This window comes from Adiantum capillus-veneris, chromosome 7, assembly GCF_014529385.1.
Source record: "Adiantum capillus-veneris isolate H3 chromosome 7, ASM1452938v2, whole genome shotgun sequence".
Classification (NCBI taxonomy): Eukaryota; Viridiplantae; Streptophyta; class Polypodiopsida; order Polypodiales; family Pteridaceae; genus Adiantum; species Adiantum capillus-veneris.
Window position 1 is genome coordinate 147,380,960 of NC_140937.1, and position 20,112 is coordinate 147,401,071.

Sequence of the window (20,112 nt, forward strand, 5' to 3'; positions counted from 1 at the left end):
CCACACACTCAGCCTGAGCAGAGACGCCGTTCAGGGAGCATGCCCCATAACAGTTGGTATGATGAGGAATGCCGGGGCACTAGAGCTAGACTTTAGAGGGAGGTGCTTTTGGGGAACATCACTCATAGGCAGTCACAGATTGACTTCCGACGCCTAGTGCGGCGGAAGAAGAGGGCATTTTTGGCTCGCCTAGAGCAGGATCTATAACAGCTATCTTTGAGTCAAGACTCACGTGAGGCGTGGAGGCTCTTTCATGAGCACTCCCCCCCCCCCCCCTGCCATCACTTCTACAGAGGCCTGGAGCCAGTATGCATCATCTTTGTACACAATTCCTGAGCAACCCCCCCTTCCCAACCCCCCCGATCCATGCCCGCACACATGTGGTTTTTTCACCGCTGAGATGGTGAGGAAGGCCATTGACAGGATGAAGACTGGGAGAGCATATGATCATGATGGCTTAGTGGCTAAGCATTTCATGCATGCCAGAGATCTACTAGCAGAGCTTCTAGCAGTTATGTTTAACCGTGCCATGTGTGAGGGCTTGCCTGATACCTGGAGCCTATCTACTATTGTACCTATCTTCAAGTCGGGAGACCCTATGGAGCCTGGGAACTATCGCACTATCATGATTGGACACACATTGGCACGGTTGTACGCATCTATTCTTGAGCAGCAGTTGAGTAGATGGGCAGAGAGAGAGGGGATGCACGCAACCGGGCAGGCAGGTTTCAGGAGGGGTTTTTCTACTCTTGACCATATCTTGACACTCAGAGCCATCATTCAGTAGGGCAGATCGCGTGGGAGACGGATCTATTGCAGCTTTGTGGATTTCCGTAGAGCATTTGACACAGTGCCCAAAGCGAGACAACAGATGGGAGTACCCACAGAGCTCATTTGGGGGGTCATGGCATTATACAGGGCAGTAGTGGGGCATGTACGCACCCCAGAGGGTCTATCCACACCGGTTTACTCCACTATTGGGGTGAAGTAGGGCTGCCCGCTCTCTCCTACTCTATTTGGTATGTATGTAGATGAGGTTTCTGACTACATTGAGAGAGATGGTGATAGAGGTGCACAGCTAGCGGGGACATGGATTCCACTATTGTTATATGCTGATGATATTGTTTTTTGATTTCTGACTCTCCGGAGGGGATGCAACGTCACCTGGATGCTTTGCATAGGTTTGCCCAAGAAAGTGGTTTGTCCGTCAACCTTGGTAAAACCAAGGTCATGGTTTTTAATACCACCCCTTGGAGTGGTTTTCAGTAGCCCAGCATTTTCATTGAGGAGGGCAGCAGAGACTAGATTGACCAGAGCCCATGCAGCATTGGGTAAATTGGAAAGGATGTGTTCACAGGTTCAGTTTCAGGAGCCTCGGACGAAGCTCTGGCTCTTTGACACTTTGGTGGCCTATGTATTGCTCTATGGAGCTGAGATTTGGGGACCTTCACTCGACCATCACGGGAGGACAGGCCGCAGTGATGGATGGGGGGACATGGAGAAGCCTCTGGTCTCTATGATCTCGCGGCTCATTAAGGCCAAGACTTCAGTACCACGTGCTATTATACGACAGAGCTAGCTGCCTCCCCACTGGTGGTTGAGGCGCTCACCAGATCTGTCTCCTTCATACACCGCATGTGGGAACTTCCCAGAGACAGATATGCACGCCTTGCACTTGAGTCCTCTCGACAGTTAGCCGTGCAGGGAGATACAGCATGCTGGTATGGGGAGATGACGTCATGGTTTCAGGAACATGGGTTCAGCATAGACAGATTGCCTCCTTTCCGAGTACTCACTGGATGCGCCCTCTCTGACTCTTACACAATCCGAGATCACCAGGCTCATTCGCTAGGACTTGACTCAGCTAGACACCAAGAGGACATGGGTACAGCCAGTACAGGAGCTAGGCACGAAGATGGCTTTCTACAGAGAGCATCTCCTCAAGCTTACGGAGGATGGTTTTGTGACGAGGCCCAGATACATGGACACTCACCTGTCTCATGGGATACGATGCGCTATTGGCCAGAAACGCACATCTTCACACCAGCTACGGATCGAGACTGGGAGATACAGCGGAATACCAACAGAGGCCAGGACATGCCCCCTGTGTGACATCGAGCCTGAGACAGAGTTGCACTACACATGCCACTGCCCCGTCTACTACGAGATACGAGGCCGCTTCCATTGCTTGTTCAGAGAGGGCTTTGGACCATTCTCTAGAGTCATGCGGTATGAGGATCAAAGATGCCTGGGTTTGTTTTTGCTCGAGCTACGCAGACACGGAGAGAGCTTGATGAGAGGAAAGACTAGCCAATCTCAGAGACAGATCACAGACTTCTTCAGGGCTGCCGCTGGACACGCGGACGAGTTACTACCACAGCAGAGCTCGTCGCTTTACACTAGAGGCATATTGATCAACCGAGCGACTGAGCTGGGGAGATCCAGACACCCACGACTGCGGAGGACTACACAACATCGACAGAGGCTGCAACAGAGGATCCGGGTCACTTTGGCTTGACATGCACGACGCCCAGTCAGACTACTCACCATGGAGGAGATTGATGAGATCCGCCAGCGACCGATGCTGGATCTCCTGTGATCTAGTTATCCCAGCTAGCTGTTTTAGCGGCTTAGTCCACACTCAACAGTCTAGGATTCCATAGTATTTTATTTTGTCATTTTGTCATCTTGTTACTCTGACTTTGTATCAGATCCACCACATTGTAACTTTCTGGTCTCATAGGTCACTTTGGCCTTTTGAAGACGTTAAAACTTTATATAGCATTTCATTTCATTTCATCTCTCTCTCTCTCTCTCTCTCTCTCTCTCTCTCTCTCTCTCTCTCTCTCTCTCTCTCTCTCTCTGTGTGTGTGTGACTACAGCAGAGGATTCAAGCCATACTTTTTCGACGTCCATAGTGCAGATGAGGATGGATCTTTACCATATCTTCCTTCCCCCCCCCCCCCCCCCCCCCCCCCCCCCTTGTACTACACATTGTACTGGGCACCCTTTGTATTAGCTGGCACATCCATACAGTCCCAGCTTGTAGTAGTTGTATTTTTTTGTTTCAGTTCTTTTTGATTCCGGACATGGTATCATTCACTATGTTGTAACAGCTTGGTCTCGTAGGTCATTTTGGCCTTTTGAAGACGTTGATATATCATTTCATTTCTCTCTCAGTTGGAGGCGGGGAAAAGAAGTAATGAAAAATCGAGTTTTCAGTATGAGTTCGAGTGAAGAGAATGATTCTTACCAGTCAAACAAATGAGTATAAATTGTTTTTGCAAGGGTATCTCTATTGATCAAGGCAGATTCAGGATCTAGCATTTTTGTGATGCTCTCTCCTCCAGTCAATATAACCCGTGTACATAATGCTTTCATCAAAGTATTGGAGTCACACCTAAAAAAATGAAGGGATTCTCAACAGAGTACACGTTAGGGACATCATCAAAAGGAAGTTACCCAAAAGAACCAGGGTTGGCATTTGTACTGAAGAAAATAAAGGGCTGTAAATATCGCACATTAGCAACTCTGCAGCAACTTGTAAATGGACCAAAGATGTCTCGTCCTTGACAACGGAGGAATCATGCTCCTTCCCAGAGATAAACTCCACATTTCCCAGATGCAGAATTGCTGCCAGTGTCCTAAAAATAGCATCCTGGGCAAGGAGTACATTGTACGATTTCTAAGGGGTGCTTGCACCAATATGAATTATCCTCCTGTTTGTACAATGAAAACAAAATGACTTGCCTGCTCTGTAGAACTTATTCCAACAATATCCATGGCTCTTCGTGTTCTGATATACTCTTTGCTTTCGTCAACACCAGATAGTGTGAAACAATTGCTTTGATTTAGATAATAGAAATCTTTTGAATCTGTGAGCTTGTACTTGACTGCATCCTGTATGCTCCCACTTTGATTAGTGATACATGGCAAACAGTTAATGGAGAAAAACTTACGAATATTGATATGTCTACCTCTGATGAAGCGCAAAGTTGATAGAAGCAATGATAGTTCCTCTCTGGTTTTGTGATGTTTACAACTCTAGATCTTTCAAGAAGATATGTCCTTATGGCAGCTCCCGATATCCTTCCCATACTGTTGAACTGAATCTCTACAAATTTACCAAAACGACTGAAGAGAATATGCATGAGAATATAGAAATCGATAAATTGGATTGTAGACCAAAACAGAAAAGTCATCCAGCAATCCATCGGCATTGCCTGATAAAACTTGTCAAATGTATGGTCTTAGAATCTCCTTTTTCTCCTAACAAGTCTAAACTATCAATTTTGTCTATCAAAGCTAAATGACAATCCACCATAGTACAGGCTTGGCATACATAGTGTAGGCAGTTAAATGTCTCAAGCTCTTCATAAGAAATTGCAATTTTTTGTGCAAAAACATCTTCATTTTGACGAGAAGTCATGAAAAGCTTGGCCATTTATCACGTGACAGCCTTCATGGAACTTTTTAACCTGTTAGACTGATAAAGAAGAATCTGGTTATTGCCAAGGAGTTTTGGGCAAAATAAGGCTTGTAGATTCCTGTACTCGATCTGAGAGTGATCGAGTTACATGAACCAGGAACTTTCGGTGCATCTAACTACAACCAGACTATTCTTCTTTAAGTGTAAGGTACTCCACTCCTAGGTCTCATGTTACTTATGTTGCGCTAAAATGCTCCCTCTCCCATGGCATGTATCCACTGTCCAGTACCAAGGAGGACTTTTAAGCTCAGGCTAAAGAGTCAAATGTTGTTTACTACTTATTTACACAATGTTTATTATGTGGAAGTTCCTTGCTGCTAAATGAGTGCTTTGTTCTACCTTTCTACAGAAAAGCAAGCATATATCAGTCTTGTGCAGAGAGAATCAGTGTGTACAATACTGCATTTAATAAAGAGGTACAAAAGCTCAAATTCACCTAGAATTGTCATTTCGCACCGTTTTTGCATTCCCAAACGCTTCAAGAAGTGGATTTGACTGGTTTTGCAAGAGCACATACATACAAAGCACTGAGCAACATCCAAAAGAAACATAGGTGCATGGAGTAAAGCTAAGTTTGCTCTTCACATTTAGATGTCCGCTAATGAAGAAGAATTGGTACTGACCTCCAGAACTTGTTGTTCAACTGATCTTCTGTTTGAAGCTCTCCCACCCACATAAGCTAGATATTGCATGATTAGTTTTGTGGTTTCGGTCTTTCCTGCCCCACTTTCACCACTTACCAGAATTGCCTGATTTTGACCCTCGTTGATCATGGCTCTGCCAATTCACATGACTGCATTAATTCTCCTCTAGAGTCAACAGAGACATTACTTTCTGGACTAAGGAAATGGATTCACCTGTATGAGGTGTCAGCGATTGCAAAGACATGTGGATTCAGCTCACCTAGACCAGCCCCTCGATACTGCTCCATCATATGTGAATCATAAAGATGGGGAAGCTTCTTGAATGGGTTGACTGCAATAAGAATATTTCCTGTATATGTCTGCAGAAGAGATGAATCAGGCATTTTATGCATGTAACATTACTCAAACACAAAGGAAAAACTCTAAAGAGAAAAGTGCACGCTTTTTTCTCCCACCTGATTTTAGTGTGCAATGTTATTTGTGTCGCAAGCATTATATGCCATTTGAGGCCATTAGTTGAGCACATCAAAAGCACACTAGCCTTCAAAATTGGTCTCACTTGATTAAACTTTCAGATATCTAATTTCCTTGTATAATTTCTGGTCCTGGCGTACACTGATAGGTAGCCACTTGATCTCACCCATTTGCTCCTTGGTAAAGGCTCTAAAGCAGCGCGTTTCTCCTATTGAAGACACCAATGATCCCTAGGGCATTGCCTCTATCACCTCTAACTAGACACTACTGTTGCTAGCTTGCCCTCTAACTTTAGTCCCTAGAGACCTTGTATATAGGTCAGTAATATACCAACTAACAAATTCCTCATCTGAATTTGCATCCCATCTCCTTGAGTGAACCAGCGATAATTGGGAAAAGCCTTCAACACCAAAATACAAAAGAGAAGAAAATAGGCCTAAAAGCAATAAGAGATTCGAAAGCAAAGACAATACTTACATAGATGTTACTCAGTTCGTAACGATTTTCAAGATTATACACCACCCCTGGTTCGTGCAGATAAGCTAATTTAATCATGTCATCAACACCTCCGGGTAAAATATCCACCTCTCTTGGATGGACTTTGGATACAGTAGAGACCACCTATATTAAGTCAGCTTCATATCAGAAACGGTACAGTAAAGGCAAGGGTTGAAAGACTTTTGCATGAATGTACCAGTCTTTTTTCTTTCTCTAATCTTGCGATTACTGTTGTACTGTCCGCTTCTACCACCTCTGCTTGCACCCATGCCTGTTCGCTATCTTCAACCCAAATTTTGGATCCAGCAGCCAGATTCATATTGCAAGGCCAAAGAAAATGTTTTCTTTTCAAATTGCGATAAAGTCTTGCAAAGAACCTGCACAATGGTGAAGTTGAAAGACGGGCAGCTTATCATAAGCACCCCTCAAAGATTAAATCTTTCACCAGAATCACATTTGGTAGGGCTAATTGTGAAGTCAAATCCCATTGGGCAAAAGCCTAGTCTCTGAGAAGCCTAACACTTTTGCCTGCACTGAGGATTGGCTAGTCCTTTTTTTTTGGGAGGGGGGAGTGGGGGGCGGGGGGAGGAAACAGGGAAGCAAATGTTACTTTGGTTTTCAAAAAGCTTGTCTGGGTATTGTTGCAAAGAAGCAATCTTTGGCTGCCAATTCTTCCATCAAAACAAAATAAGGATACTTTTTAGTGCTTGTCCTAAAACATGCCGAACACAGCCGTCTTGGGCGAGATGATAAGTCAAAAGGTCTCGCTCAAAGTCGTCACAGCTGGAAGAGCAGCTTGTTTTGGGAGGGCATTATATAGTGGGAAGCTGTATCACCTCATCGAGTTGATGCAGCTTGTCTGTAGAGAAGCAAGTGCAGGCAGTTGAACATAACCTGCATTCACTGCCTGTACTAGTAACTGCTCTTGATTTTTAACAAGCGTAGCGAGAGAGGCTGCATGTAAGGCATTTTGAGAGAGAGGCTGCATGCATGAGGCATTCTGTGCCGGTTCCGCCAGAGGGTTAGCTGAATTTGGCAAGTTATAGCAAGGAGGTACTAAAAGAAAAAGCTCCAACCTGAAGCTCCTCCGCTCAACATGCACCAGGTTTACCTAGTTCAGCAGTCCATGAACCTGCTCCTCCTGCTCTACCCAACTGCAAGAACGTGCGTAAAAGGCCCCATAAAGTGGCGTCCCGCTTCTTCAACGGAACATAGCATTTGCACAGTATGAAGATGGCAGCCTTGGGCCGTGCTACTGCTTGGGAGGAACTCGTAAGTGCACGTAGTTCTGAACTTCTGATGCTTTGCAGCTCGCCATTTTTCAAAAGCTTCCCAAAAAGCTTCCGCTCATTCAAACTTTTACAAAACACACCACGTGCTGCTCCTTCCCGCTCCTTTAAAGCGGAGTGTACCTTTTCACAATCTCTCACATTCCCAACAAGGGGGCCACCAGCGACCAAAACTTTCAAGCACCATCTCTTGGGAAAAATTTGTTTCCTCCAAATAGAAAACCCACATCATACATTAAGGAGCCTGGCCAATTTCACAAGAGGTGCTTATTCCAAATAGCGCATGGCGCTCGCTTATCTAGCGATCCTCCTTTTATCGGTGACTCTTCCTCTAATAGAACAATCAAGGTTGAAGCAAACATCGAGAGGCAATTACATCGTCTTTTACAAGCACCCTTGTTCTTTGTGTGGACACCACAAAACAGCTCTATCAAGCTTGAATCCACCACTAATCGTTACATTGTCTATTCACACTGACACAATCCACTCCACATTGGAACTCCTAGTCATGGGTAAACCTAGCAAACGTCCTAATACTACATTGTCTATTCACACTGACACACTCCACACACTCCACTCCACATTGGAACTCCTAGTCATGGGTAAACCTAGCAAACGTCCTAATACTATTGTCCCTAAGCCCTTTCAAAAAGGTTTTGAGGTGGTCTTTTTTCACCTTGCAATCCAGTTGCTCTTCTTGAGTCGCCATCTCTTTTACCTTCTCTAAAAAGGGGTGAAATTTGTTGATTATGTTTTAAATTGCTCATAATCAAGGCACAACTACCTTTTCCTTGTATAGATTAATGCGACAACGTAGTACAAAAGGAAATATGTTTGTTTCCTTAACTTTTCAATATAAGCATTGCAATAGGGAACTACTTAGTACTTCAACTTGGAGCTTTAACTAAGGAATCACTTATCCAAAAGCTGAACTATAAAGACTTCAAAGTTCAAGTTTCAAGGTATTTTTTATACCACACAACCACCACATGGGTGTCTTACTCATAACAAGTGTCAATCTCAATCATCATCATTTTTAAAACCATCATGTCAATCCACATCCCCAATTATTTGCATTTACCAAACAAAACAATATGATTTTGTTTAGTATGATCATCATTGGATCATCCTTGTTTCTAACTAATTGTTCTCTCTCTCTCTCTCTCTCTCTCTCTCTCTCTCTCTCTCTAATGATTTCTCTCTTTATTCCTTTATAAAGTGCATATTAGAGTTTTATCCTTGGCATTTCATGTGTCTATAAATCAGAATATTGTCCAGCAAAATTTTGTTTCCTCTCTCTCTCTCTCTCTCTCTCTCTCTCTCTCTCTCTCTCTCTTTGACAAAGACCTAGAGAGGAGAATGTCTTCCTCGCTCACATCAATGGCTAGCAAAGTGAAATTCGCACTCACAAACAAGCGCATTTCGACAATGGAGATAGAAATGAAAGCTTGGAGGAAGGAGACAGAAGAAACATGGAGAAAAGCGAGAATAGTTTTTCTCTACGAGCAAGAGGAGAGGGAGAGAAGATGGAAAGAGGAAAAAGAAAGTCTCTAAGAGAGAATCTCTCTTTTGGAAGGCTCTATTGCTACACTTATGACAAAAGAACAGAGGGAGATACTCACCAACAAGGAAGCCATCAAAGAAGAGATCACCAAGGAGATTGCAGAAGCATTGAGAAGAAGCTTGATGCGAAGAAGAACAGATGGGTTGACGCTGTCCAGAAAAACCTCAAGCAAAAGGCAAGAGAGGAGGCCAAGAACTGGATTGAAGTGGCTAAGAGAAAGAAGACCAAGGAACTTAGACCCAGCGAAACTATCATTAACACGACGTTGGAGGAAGAACAAAGAAGGAGGGCACAATCCAGGCATGTACGCTTAAAGACCATGATAATGTGGATGAGGAAGTTAAGGAGCTTATGACAATGATGGTGGTGATAGTACCCACACATAGCAAAGCATGGAGGGTTGGGAAAAAGAAGGTAGATATAGGCACATCCTCGATCAAAGAAAGGGCATTAATTTGTGCTTCCCCTTAATGGAATAAAAGAAGGAGTTCTTGAAAAGGAGAACAAGTTTAAAGAAGATAGGTGTCTTCTTAGGAGATGATATTAACTTGATACAGCTAGCACACATGATGGAAATCACGCCAAAGATCAGGGAGGGAAGGGAGTAGTGGAAGGTGGTTTTCTACAAAGATGGTTGCTTTGTGATTATGGAGTGGTGTGCCACATGATGGTGCGAGACGTATGGGAACAAACTCAACATTGCTGCTTGGATGTAGGATCCTGTGAGGAAAAATTCATTGGGAGGGACATTGTATTTTACTCAAAGATATACTATGAGATACGTGGCCGCTTTCAATGCCTCTTTGGGTGTTGACAAAGTCTATGGATCCATCCCATTTAAGTCTATCTAAGACCATGCACATACATCTATACTCTTTGAGGTTATTATCATAATACCTTCCTCTTCAAGAGAGCTATGTATGTTGCCTTTGGTGGATCCTCACATGGCAAGGCTACATGTATTTTCTTAGCATCTTTTGGGATATGATAAGACTTCCCATGCTCTTCCAAATCCCTCATTGTTTATTGAACCTTAATCTTGCTATCTTAAGTGTATACTTTTTTTAATGGGCTCATCAGTTTCTATTTTCGTGGCCTAGACTTCTTTTAAAGTCTTTTTCAATTTTGTGTATTTGGATTTAAGCTTAGTTTTTAATCATTTTGGCTTTCCTTCAACTTTATCTACCCCTTTTGGTTTCTTCTCCTTCTTTAGTGTTTTAAGTTTTCAATTTCATTCAAAGTTGCTTAACTTGAAACTGATAACAACCATCTATTTTTGCTTTTACACAATTTTCAACACCCAAAAGCATTAGGTAATTGTTATAATCTTTCATTGTTAGCATTGAATGGATTCTTGTTCTCTTACACTCTCATTTTTTCCTATAATGTGTTGATCTATTGCATCGTTGGTTCGAGGAATCAAAATTTTATCCCTCTTCATTCTTAGTCATCCTTCTCAAAACTAGAAGCCATAACTGCCAAATGTCAATTTTATGGTGAGGATCTCGATAAATTTTGACAAAGTTTTCCTTGTAAAATGAGCAAAATCTCTATTTGAAATAAGTAAAAATGCTATCAAAAGAATAAAGAAATGCACAAAGAGTGTCAATTGACGATAAGTTCATCAAAAACTGATCACAAACGACGTAAAAGATTGCCAAAACAATGTCAAAATCACTTAGTCCTCTCTATACATGTCCTATGGAGAGGCCTCATATAAGAGGTACTTCAACAACCTGTATCACAGAAAGTATCTCAACATTTGAGAACACCCCAACTCAATAAAACCTCACCATAGCCTTCCAAAGGCTCAACTAACACTTGGGACAATGATCAAGCTCAACAATGGCCATCTTCTAATCAAGTATAAAAAATGATCAAGAATTTCGTAAATGCCAATACAACTCCACAATTGATGTAGTAATTGCTTCTAGATGTAGCATGATCTGTGTAAAAACAAATGCTAGTAAAGATGAAAGCATAAGTCAAATGCCTACAAGGATTAACTCTTCTCAAAAGTTCTCAACTACATATAAACCTGCAAGTGGGTAACCATACACATAAACCTCCCACATAAGATGTGAGACCTGCTGCAAACTCCAGAAACTATAAAAGTACTTGTAATCGATCTCTATAGCTATAAACTTGTATCGAGGAGTAGTTTTGAACTTGTCAAAGAAATCAATGAAGCCAATCTATGGCTATGCACAAATAAAAAGACTCATTCCCTCAATCCACATATGGTAAATATAAAACCAAAGCACATATGGCTACGAGGTGCTATTTGAGTGTGCAAAAAAGTACATTCCTACTATGTTAGTGATTTTATGTGTATGCCTATGTATGTGTGTTGAGTTTGATCCACCAGTGTTGGGTTCAATCCTTTGAAAAAAAGTGTGTCGCTATACTGATGGAGAATTGAACAACAATGGTTGTTGTAGATGTAGTGAAATCAAACCATTCTGCAATTAGATTATCATGTCTCCCAAACCATAAGGAATTTGCAAAAACCTTCTATTGCAAGGTTGTAGATCTCAAAGAAAGGGTGAAGTATTTTAGGAGCTGTCTTCAAAATTAAATTTGAAGGAATCCAAAATGAACCTGCAAAATTACTAATGACCTACAAGCAGTCTAAATGCTCTATCTAAAAATTGGTGAAGAATCAGAAAAGATCCAACTACGAAGTTGTAGAGTACAAAAATTGATCAAGTTTATTTGGAATGAACATGAAATGAGCTATTAAAGGGGGAAAAAATTTATAAAAAACAATCTAACAAAAACCAAATTTTGAAATGAGCCAACCCTTAAGTTTGAATTTCATCATTAGCATCTCTTACATCATGACATACATGATTAGGCCATTCTTTCACCACACACCAAATGCTATCTAATCCATCTTCTCTATCCGGCACAACAAGAAATGATTCCCTTTTGAGCTTGGGCTCTTTTTCACTCTCTTTGTCCACTTTACCGTTAGTGATTTGTTCCCCTTATTTTGTTTCCAATCGCAGTGATGGTTCTCTCTTCAACATTTTCAAAAGTTCTTACAAAATGTATGCTAACTTTTAGAATTCTTCCAACTTAGTTGTTTTAAGCTTAGGGTTTGGGTAATGTTTCCATTTGTTTTCCAAATTCTACCCAAATTGTAACCCTACTTGATATGATGTTAAAACAATATTAATTGGCTCAAACACTCCATCCACTAAGATAAAACCTCTAGATTTTACTTTGGATTCTTCTCCCATAGTTGAAGTCGATTTGGCCTGCTTTTCAAGCAAATCTTCAACTTTCTTAGCTATGGCATTTTGTTTCCATTTTCTCCAAGTGGTTTTTTTCTTTTGGCTTCTCTTTGAATGAGAAGCTTGCTTACTTTCATCCGAATTCTCAACACGTTCTTACTTTTGGAGCTTGTCTTGAGCTCTAGTTATAACTTTGACCGGCGCTACTGGGGTTCATTATCCAACGAAATAGATGCAATCACTCCAGCCATGTTGATAGTAGTCTTACCCTTGTTGTTAGACTTTTTAGGAAAATATGCAAGAATTTTTTCACCATTCGTATGGGGTAGCACTAGGTTGTTGTAAGGCAGATACACTGCTCGGAGTTGCTATTAAAGTGAGAACTAGGCCAACAAACAAGATGTCAACCAAGGATGGAGCTTGACCTGTAGGTGCATGGAAGGGTGTCAATCACCTACTTGACCTTCTAGAGACAATCACTACCAAGGGAAATCAACTCAAAGCACACTATGTATGCACAGCCACTACCTTACCTACGATGGCCATGCTCTTCAAAACATGATCTAATGTTGTGGAATCGTCACGAAACTCAAGGAGTAACCTCTACACACCTAGAGGACACTACCCTATAGTCTCTAACCCAGCTTACTACCTGTAAACACTTGGTGTAGAAAACGCATATGCAGACAGGCCAAAAACTACAGGTCACCGATTCTCGAAGTATTTAAGCCTAAGGTGTAGTTCAACGTGCCATGAACGCAATGGCATATATTAATCACAAAATGGACATGGTTAGAGAGAAAACTCACTTTGAAGCTTGTGGGAGAGCTCTTCGCGAAGAGACTGGAATTGTGCAAGCTTGTTGTTTGAAGTGTAGCTCTTGTCATTGCTAATGTGATGGTGTAGTCGCCTTTGAAATGTAGCGTCCATAGTGCGCGTACAGAGTAGAAGAACACCTCACTCACTCTCTCACACAAAATACATAGTCACGGCCTGCTTAGTTGAGCTCAAAAGATGATTAAATAAAAAATTTATCATTAGGGTTACAAAAGTTAGCTTTTATACCTCAGCCTTGGAGGTTCTAACTTATCAAAATTACCTCGTAATTTCTACCATGGGTTCAATTGATTCGCATATTTAATATATTACCATCTGGAAACTCAATTGAGTCTCAAAAAATAACTACAATGAAGTTCATCAAATTAAATGGTACAAAATGGACAGTCCAGTGTTCAGCTACTATCAACACTCTCCCCCTTCGTGTCCATGTCGTCCCTGACATGATGGTCTTTGTCTTTTTTGGGTCTTCAAGCCGATCCCTTGCTCAATGGAAGCCTGGTGGCTTCAACAACTTTAGATATGACTCATATCTTATGTTGCTGATGCTCACTGTTGGGCCAAAAATTTTGATGTCGTAAGTGAAGAATGCTTTGAAAAATGCTTCTTCGAAAGCATGCATGTGGTAGCTAGGCAAGAACATTAGTCTTTGATAGAACATACATAGCACCCCCAAGGACGGTTGCTTTGACAGACCATAGGTGATTTTGGTGACGGTGTCACCCGTTGATAGTAGACTTGAGTCTGTGGCTTTGAATGACGCGAACACTTCGAGGCATGCCAAGAGGGTCTTGAATATATTTTTTATCATCACACACATCAAGTCAAGAGAGCCAGTGAAAATATTAATGGTGTCCTTTAGGGTTTTCACCAATAAGAGACACTTATCCTCTCTCCCTCCTTGGGTGGTGGCATGGATGGGTAATTTAGCCAGGTAGGATGCAAGCCTGGCGTGGGTTTCCCATGAGCGTACTTGAGGTACTAGACTACACAAAGTGTCATCCCTTTATGATTTTGGGGGCTTCCACCAAGTACTTCTAAAATTCGGGGTACTTGAGGAGACACTCTTTTCTCCATTTTGACTGGGAGTCCACAATCTTCTTTGTAGCTTATGGGTCTTTGACATCCCGTTCGTACACTGGCTCCGTTCCTTCAGCTTCAATTCTTTTCTTTATATGAGGACTTTGTACTTTAAGAGAGGGTAGGGGAGTGATGGTTGCATCCACTCTTCCATAAGCAAATTTGTGGGCTAGCCCTTGGACTCCAACTGAGTGGATCAACCTCTTTTCCCACTCCAAGACTGCCTTATGGTCTTCTGCTATGGCCTATTCAATCAGAGTTTGGCGGCGTGCCTCCTCCTCTGCCATTAAAATTCCTTCTCTTCTTGTGTGTGTACATGTTCTTCTACGTGTTGTGGATCTTCTGCACCTTTAAGGATTTCCATGGGCTCATTTTGTGCATTGACGCCCAGGTCACTAGGCCCTGGCTCCGTCTCCTATGACCTTGCTTCCTCTACTTCTTGCCGGAGCTTCAATAGTTGTTGATGTACCAGCTCATCTCTTCTCATAACCTCTTTTGCTTGATTAACCAGTAGCTCTTGCATCATCTCTAGTTTCTTCTTTAGCTGGTCATTCTCATTCTGGAGCTCTTGATGTTGTTTTCTTAATCTTTCTTCTGCTACCAAAGATCCTTCTAGCATGTGTACTCTTTGTCGTTGTTCTAGCTTTCTCTCTTTGGAGTGCTATGATTTGGGCTTCCAAGGTCTGCACAGCCTGGCTATCCGCTCCAGCACTTGCTCTTGCAGCCCTTGTGGTTGCTCTGAGTCTTTGTATGATGAGTTCTTGGAGTGCTAATTTTTCCTATAGCTCCATGACCTCATCTTTGGCTGATTCTAGCTCATCTTTTGTTTTCTTTTTTGCCTCTTGCAGGTTGGTAGCTTCTTGGGATATCGCAACCATCTAGAGCATAAGTGTATCCCACTCTACTTCTACTTCCTTTTGAATCTCTTGCTCTCTCTATGAGCTTTTTTCTCTCTCGATATTTCTTTGCAGCTTTTTGATGAGGTTGTCATGCTCACTTATCATATTTTCCTCTCTCATTCTGAGCATGCTGTTCACTTCTGCTAGTGTGAGAGATTGCATTCTGATTCTATCGAGTATTTGATGAGCATCTCTCACATCTTCTTCATTATCATCCATTATGTTTCTTGTTGATGGTCGGGGAAGTGGGCTTGATAGCAGAACCTGGTGTCCCATACTTAGCAAGACACCTACTGGAGGAGGACTCCAAGGGATGGCCAAAGGTCTCCATTGTGGTACAGGTGGAATCTATACAAACCATGGTACTCCAGGTTGTGGTGAGTGCATTTCTGGTGTCCTTTGTGTATCTTGGTCCCTGGGCTTTGCTTAATCTTTCTCTTCATTCTTTGTAACCCATGGTGGGATAGAGGTGCCATATACAGCCTCGGATGAATATTCGGCTTTGAGGAGGTCTTTGTAGGTGCATCTTTTGGCCTCCTTTTCTTTCTCTTCTGGCATCGGTTCAACCTCCGATTTCTTCTTAGGTAGATCCTTATGTTGAGATGTCAGGGTTTTAGGGTTGGGAGGTTGAGGGATAGGCCCCAAGGAAGGTTTCAGTGGTGGGGTACTTCTTCCTTGCTCACTTTCCTTGTCCTCCTTCACTTGTGTTTTTGGCATCTCTTTCAGCTTCCTTTTGATATCTTGGACCTCTTTGACAGTGAGGGGCTCTAAATTTTGTTTTTCGATCACTCTTTTAGATTCTTCATAAGCTCGTATATAGTGATCAAAATGATCCTCTAGAAACCTTAAGGAGCTGCCCCCGATCTTTGTTTGATCTGGCACCCAATACTCTTTGAAATCTCGTTTAAGCACTCGTTCAGCCTTGAATTTCTCGATCAATCTCTCGATTTGAGCTACCTTTTGATTGGTTGTTTCTTTTGGCTTCTACTCCTTTGTCATCACCATTGAGCCCTCTAAAATCATGCTTCTCATGTCCCTAGTCCAGTTTGACCTATTTGTAAAAATCTAAATTGAGCATATTAATTTTTTACAATTAACTCATATGGACGTGATCAAACTCCTTGGTCCAAATTTCTAGCAAGTCACATTCTGTTCAGTTAAATATAATCTACTATCCATGCCTTTGACACAAACATTCCAATAAATCTTCAAAACTTTTAGGTGTAGTGTTCTTTGAATATCTAGTGTACTTCAAACTTCTTTCAATTTCTTCATTGGTCTGAGAGTGGAGTGATTGTGTCTAAAAAATTAGCGAAATTCCCATCAACATCACATTGCTATGTTTGGACCTCTCTACTTTTCTTATCCCCTACTACCCCTTCTGTCACTTGTATCCTCAATTCGCCACATTACGATTGGATTGCAAGAAGCATGTTGTTGTAATATTTCTAGCATAAACCCTTAGTTTTCTTCTGGCAATTGATTTCTAGAACCCCTCCTTTCAATACATGTAAATCTACAACTAATTTGAATTAAAAAACTCCCTAATGCATTTACACATTTTAAGGTAGACTCCCCGTGATCATTGCATGCTTTGATTGGTGTAGTTTTGCTTCCCTACATGCTTGATGCTTGAAGTACATGCTTCAATCTTGTTAACTTGATGCAACTTGCCTTAAAGCAAGAATACTTTATATCCATCTTTTAAGCTCTCAAATGATGAAAAGAGAAAGTGTTAGATATTTCAAAATCCCAAATTTTTTGCTTATCCTTGCTACAAATATTTCTTAGCTTCATGTGCTTGGCCTTCTAAAGACTTCAAACGTTTTAAAGGATTGTACTATGGTAGGCCCCAGGTAGGCCTTATAATTTCTCACTTATCAATGAAAAATCAAACCATTTTATACTCAAATTTTAATATACAAGCTTATTGTCTAAGGGAAATAGGAAAAAAAGTCATGTGTAGGGTTCATGTACTCTGTAAAGAAGAAATTCTACATTGGGCTTGCTACCAAGTTTCCATGGTCGTTGACCGTGGCAAATAATTTTGGCCTACAAATGTCGGTGGCCTCTCTAATCCCTAGGGAGCATGGTGCTTTTGACCTTGAAATCTTTGCTTGTTCCTTCTTTGTGCCTTTGAATGCTCTCTTTGATTACTTTTGACACCTACCTATAGCCATCTATGAGGGCACCAATGGCTAGAGATAAATAGAACTCCCTTTGAAATAAGTTTTTGTATTTTGTTTTTGTTTTGGGTTCGTCAATTATCGGTTCTTCCCTTGCTTTTTAAGCTCATGCCCTTGTGACAACTTGTATAGGTATCACCATTTCATTTTCAAAACCGCTACTTTGACGACCTTGCCCTCAGTATGTTTAACGTTGTTTTCACTGTTTTATTTTGGTTTTTCACACATTCACTGATCAAATAAGTAATGCTATAATCTAGAAATTATACATTGACTCTAATGATCTTTGTATGAGGACAGTCTTTCATAAGGTGGTCTCCACCACACTTGTAGCATGGTGTAAAGGTTGGCGTGGTGCTCCTAGAGCCGCTCTTTGTTGATAGATACGCCTTTGTCTTGTTAACCCACCGTTGGCTATGAACAACAATGTGCATTCATCCAAACTGAATCTACCTTCTCCTACAGCTTGAGCTGGTGTTGGTGGTCCAACATTACCAATCATGCTTCAAGGTTCTGGTGATTTTGGCTCTTCGAGCGGATATTATGCTGAGCTTGCCCCGTATTCACTTGGCTCTTCATAATACACAGGCACATGCACTAAGGCTTGCTCCTTTGATTCCTCTATAGTGGGTGCATACCTAATGCCCATTGGTTTTGTTCCGAGCAGAGGTGGCTGTTGTCCCAAAACTGGTTGTGGCCGTTCAACCCCTCTTGATCTTGGAAACTTTCCTACTGTGTACCTAGGCATTGGTGGTACTAAAGGAGGTGCTACTTGGGCTGGTGGGGCATATTGTTGCTCTGTCACATATCCCTTGTTATAATAACACTCTTCCGTAGCACGATTCTTCCATTTCTACTCAATGGCACACTAGTTAGGTTGCTTAGCTTATGGCTTAGCAAACGGGTTTATCCTTTTGAGCACTTCCTCAACAAGTTTCTCCTGATTTATCATAACCTCGCTCTTTTGTGCCAACTTTGTAGACTTAGCTCCACTTTGCTGTGATGATGAGTCATCATCCAAGTCTTTGTAGTCCCCTTCCTTGTAGACAACACAATTGTCTACTAGGTATAGAGCCTCCTTGGTCAACTCTTTTAGAGGTGAGCTCTTCTTCATATGCAAATCCTTTTGAAGATCCACAATTCTCAGTCCTTGGTTAATATCAATATGAGTCGGGTCTAAGTTGATAATACTTCCACAGGGAAAATTTTTACATAGCGTTTCAACCTTAAGGCTGCTTTTCTTGGATTCTCCCTCTTTCTGTTTGAACTTATGGATTTGGGAGATTGTATTATGAGCTATCCCTCTTTGAGACAATTCCTTGATAAACTCGTCAAATACCTACTCTGTTAACTCAAAATCTCTACGTTCAACAGAGTCAAACCAAGTGGTGGCATCCTCCTCTACAGTTAACCCAAATCCTACAAATTGTGTGGGAAAGTCTAGTACTTCCTCAGCCTTAATGACATGCACAAAGGTTGCCACATGATCCCTTTGATCCCTATTTCAAGAATATTTCTTGTTAACCCATTTTTGGACTTGAGAAGGTCTAATTCTCCAGTGATCTGACATTCTAAACATAGGATCCTCTACTCCTCCTCTATGAGCCCTTCTTGGCCTCGAATATGGTGCATGTTCCTCCCCTAGGGGTGCTCCTAATCCATAGTTCTTGACTGGTCTAGCAAGTGTTCATTCTTCTGCTCGGCTTCTTTCTTCTCATTCTTGTTCTCGATGTGTTTCTTCAGTCTTGATCGGATTTAGCACTCTCGTTCTACTCTCATCATGGTATTGCTAATAGAGTGGTGGTTTTGGTGGTGCTTCCAACCCTGACATGGCATGATATCCACCCCTTTCGTGTTCACATTTGGTGTTGCAAACAGTTTGAGCCATGCTCGAAATGATAGTGGTGATGTTTGTGAGTTTTGAGGGTTAGTAAATGGTTGTTTATTGATTGTGTTGTGGTGTCGTAAAGATCTGAGAAGGGATTTGTTGACTTGCTTGGGATTTCTATGGGCTTTTACTTCCCTACCAAAGCTTGTGCCACTAGCTCTGGTGTTATCACTCTCCCTACATCGTCTGGGTGAATGGGCTCGTATTCTCATCCGTACTTATCAACAAAAAATAATATGGTTCCCCGTTATCGACTCATATGAAAACAAGTACAAGAATTTGTCCATGCTTAACTCGTTCATATGGTGCTCCATGCACCATTAGTAAGAGGTGACTCTTCCTTCCTCGTGCTTGTAAATCCCAGTATATTTGTGAATTGTTGCCATTCTCTCCACTCTCTTGTCATGAATGTAGCATGCTCTGAAAAGAGTAAGTTTAGGAGGTATTTCTTGGGTCTCCATAACCATCTTTCCTTTTGCTATGTTGTCTCCATATCAATTGTAATTTTTTGGGTCTTTGACAATGAGATAGTGGTTTCCCTCCTCATTGCGAAGCCTATCGCCATCGTAAGTTACCATGATTACCGCTAATACTCTCGATGGCCATTCATCAATACAAATGCATTGATGTACTTGAACATCGACATACATCAAGGCCCCATGGTCATTGGTTCCCTTAAGATTTGCAGTGTATTTTGGCATGTTTAAGAGTTTTTGAGAGGTGCTACCCCCCACGATCCCTTGCTGCTGAAAACCTCCCAGTTGTTTGTTAGCCATCCATTGATATGATCCTTCAGAAGAGGTGTCAGTATCAGTGCCCTCTTCTATGATTGGAGCTAGTGGATATATCCTTGCTTGGTTTACACTCTCTTCTATCGACACTAAGCTAACTTGATCTCCAGCCACTCTTCGTTCTCTATGAATACACCTTTCGGATCTCAAATTCATCAAATTCTTCACAAAAACACTATCAACTCAAACCTCTTACCTCAAAAGTCTGATTGTGGTTGTTTCTTTCTCTTGGTT

The 20,112-nt window shown here is 41.7% G+C and overlaps 2 protein-coding genes across 12 annotated transcripts in view; one reads left to right on the top strand and one right to left on the bottom strand.

The window, feature by feature from the left end:
- LOC147454778 (uncharacterized) overlaps nt 1-3,204 on the top strand; it is a 162,973-nt gene extending 159,769 nt beyond the window's left edge. For 2 of the 4 annotated variants that reach the window (XR_015188684.1, XR_015188687.1), the window contains one exon: nt 3,181-3,195. The gene's annotated coding sequence lies outside the window, so the exon portion shown is untranslated. Of the gene's footprint in view, nt 1-3,180 lie in introns of all 4 variants that reach the window. The other 2 variants (XR_015188693.1, XR_015188696.1) reach the window with 2 other exon arrangements.
- LOC147454777 (myosin-11-like) overlaps nt 1-7,423 on the bottom strand; it is a 167,389-nt gene extending 159,966 nt beyond the window's left edge. For 2 of the 8 annotated variants that reach the window (XM_086516609.1, XM_086516613.1), the window contains exons 1-9: nt 6,302-7,423; nt 6,085-6,228; nt 5,347-5,492; nt 5,113-5,266; nt 4,926-4,984; nt 3,978-4,134; nt 3,751-3,900; nt 3,522-3,658; nt 3,254-3,400 (exon numbers count right to left, since the gene is read on the bottom strand). In XM_086516609.1, the coding sequence (XP_086372735.1) occupies nt 3,254-3,400; nt 3,522-3,658; nt 3,751-3,900; nt 3,978-4,134; nt 4,926-4,984; nt 5,113-5,266; nt 5,347-5,492; nt 6,085-6,228; nt 6,302-6,424 (1,217 nt within the window). In that variant the 5' untranslated portion in view covers nt 6,425-7,423. Of the gene's footprint in view, nt 1-3,253; nt 3,401-3,521; nt 3,659-3,750; nt 3,901-3,977; nt 4,135-4,925; nt 4,985-5,112; nt 5,267-5,346; nt 5,493-6,084; nt 6,229-6,301 lie in introns of those variants that run through there. The other 6 variants (XM_086516608.1, XM_086516611.1, XM_086516610.1 and 3 more) reach the window with 6 other exon arrangements.
- Nucleotides 7,424-20,112: the final 12,689 nt, after the last annotated feature.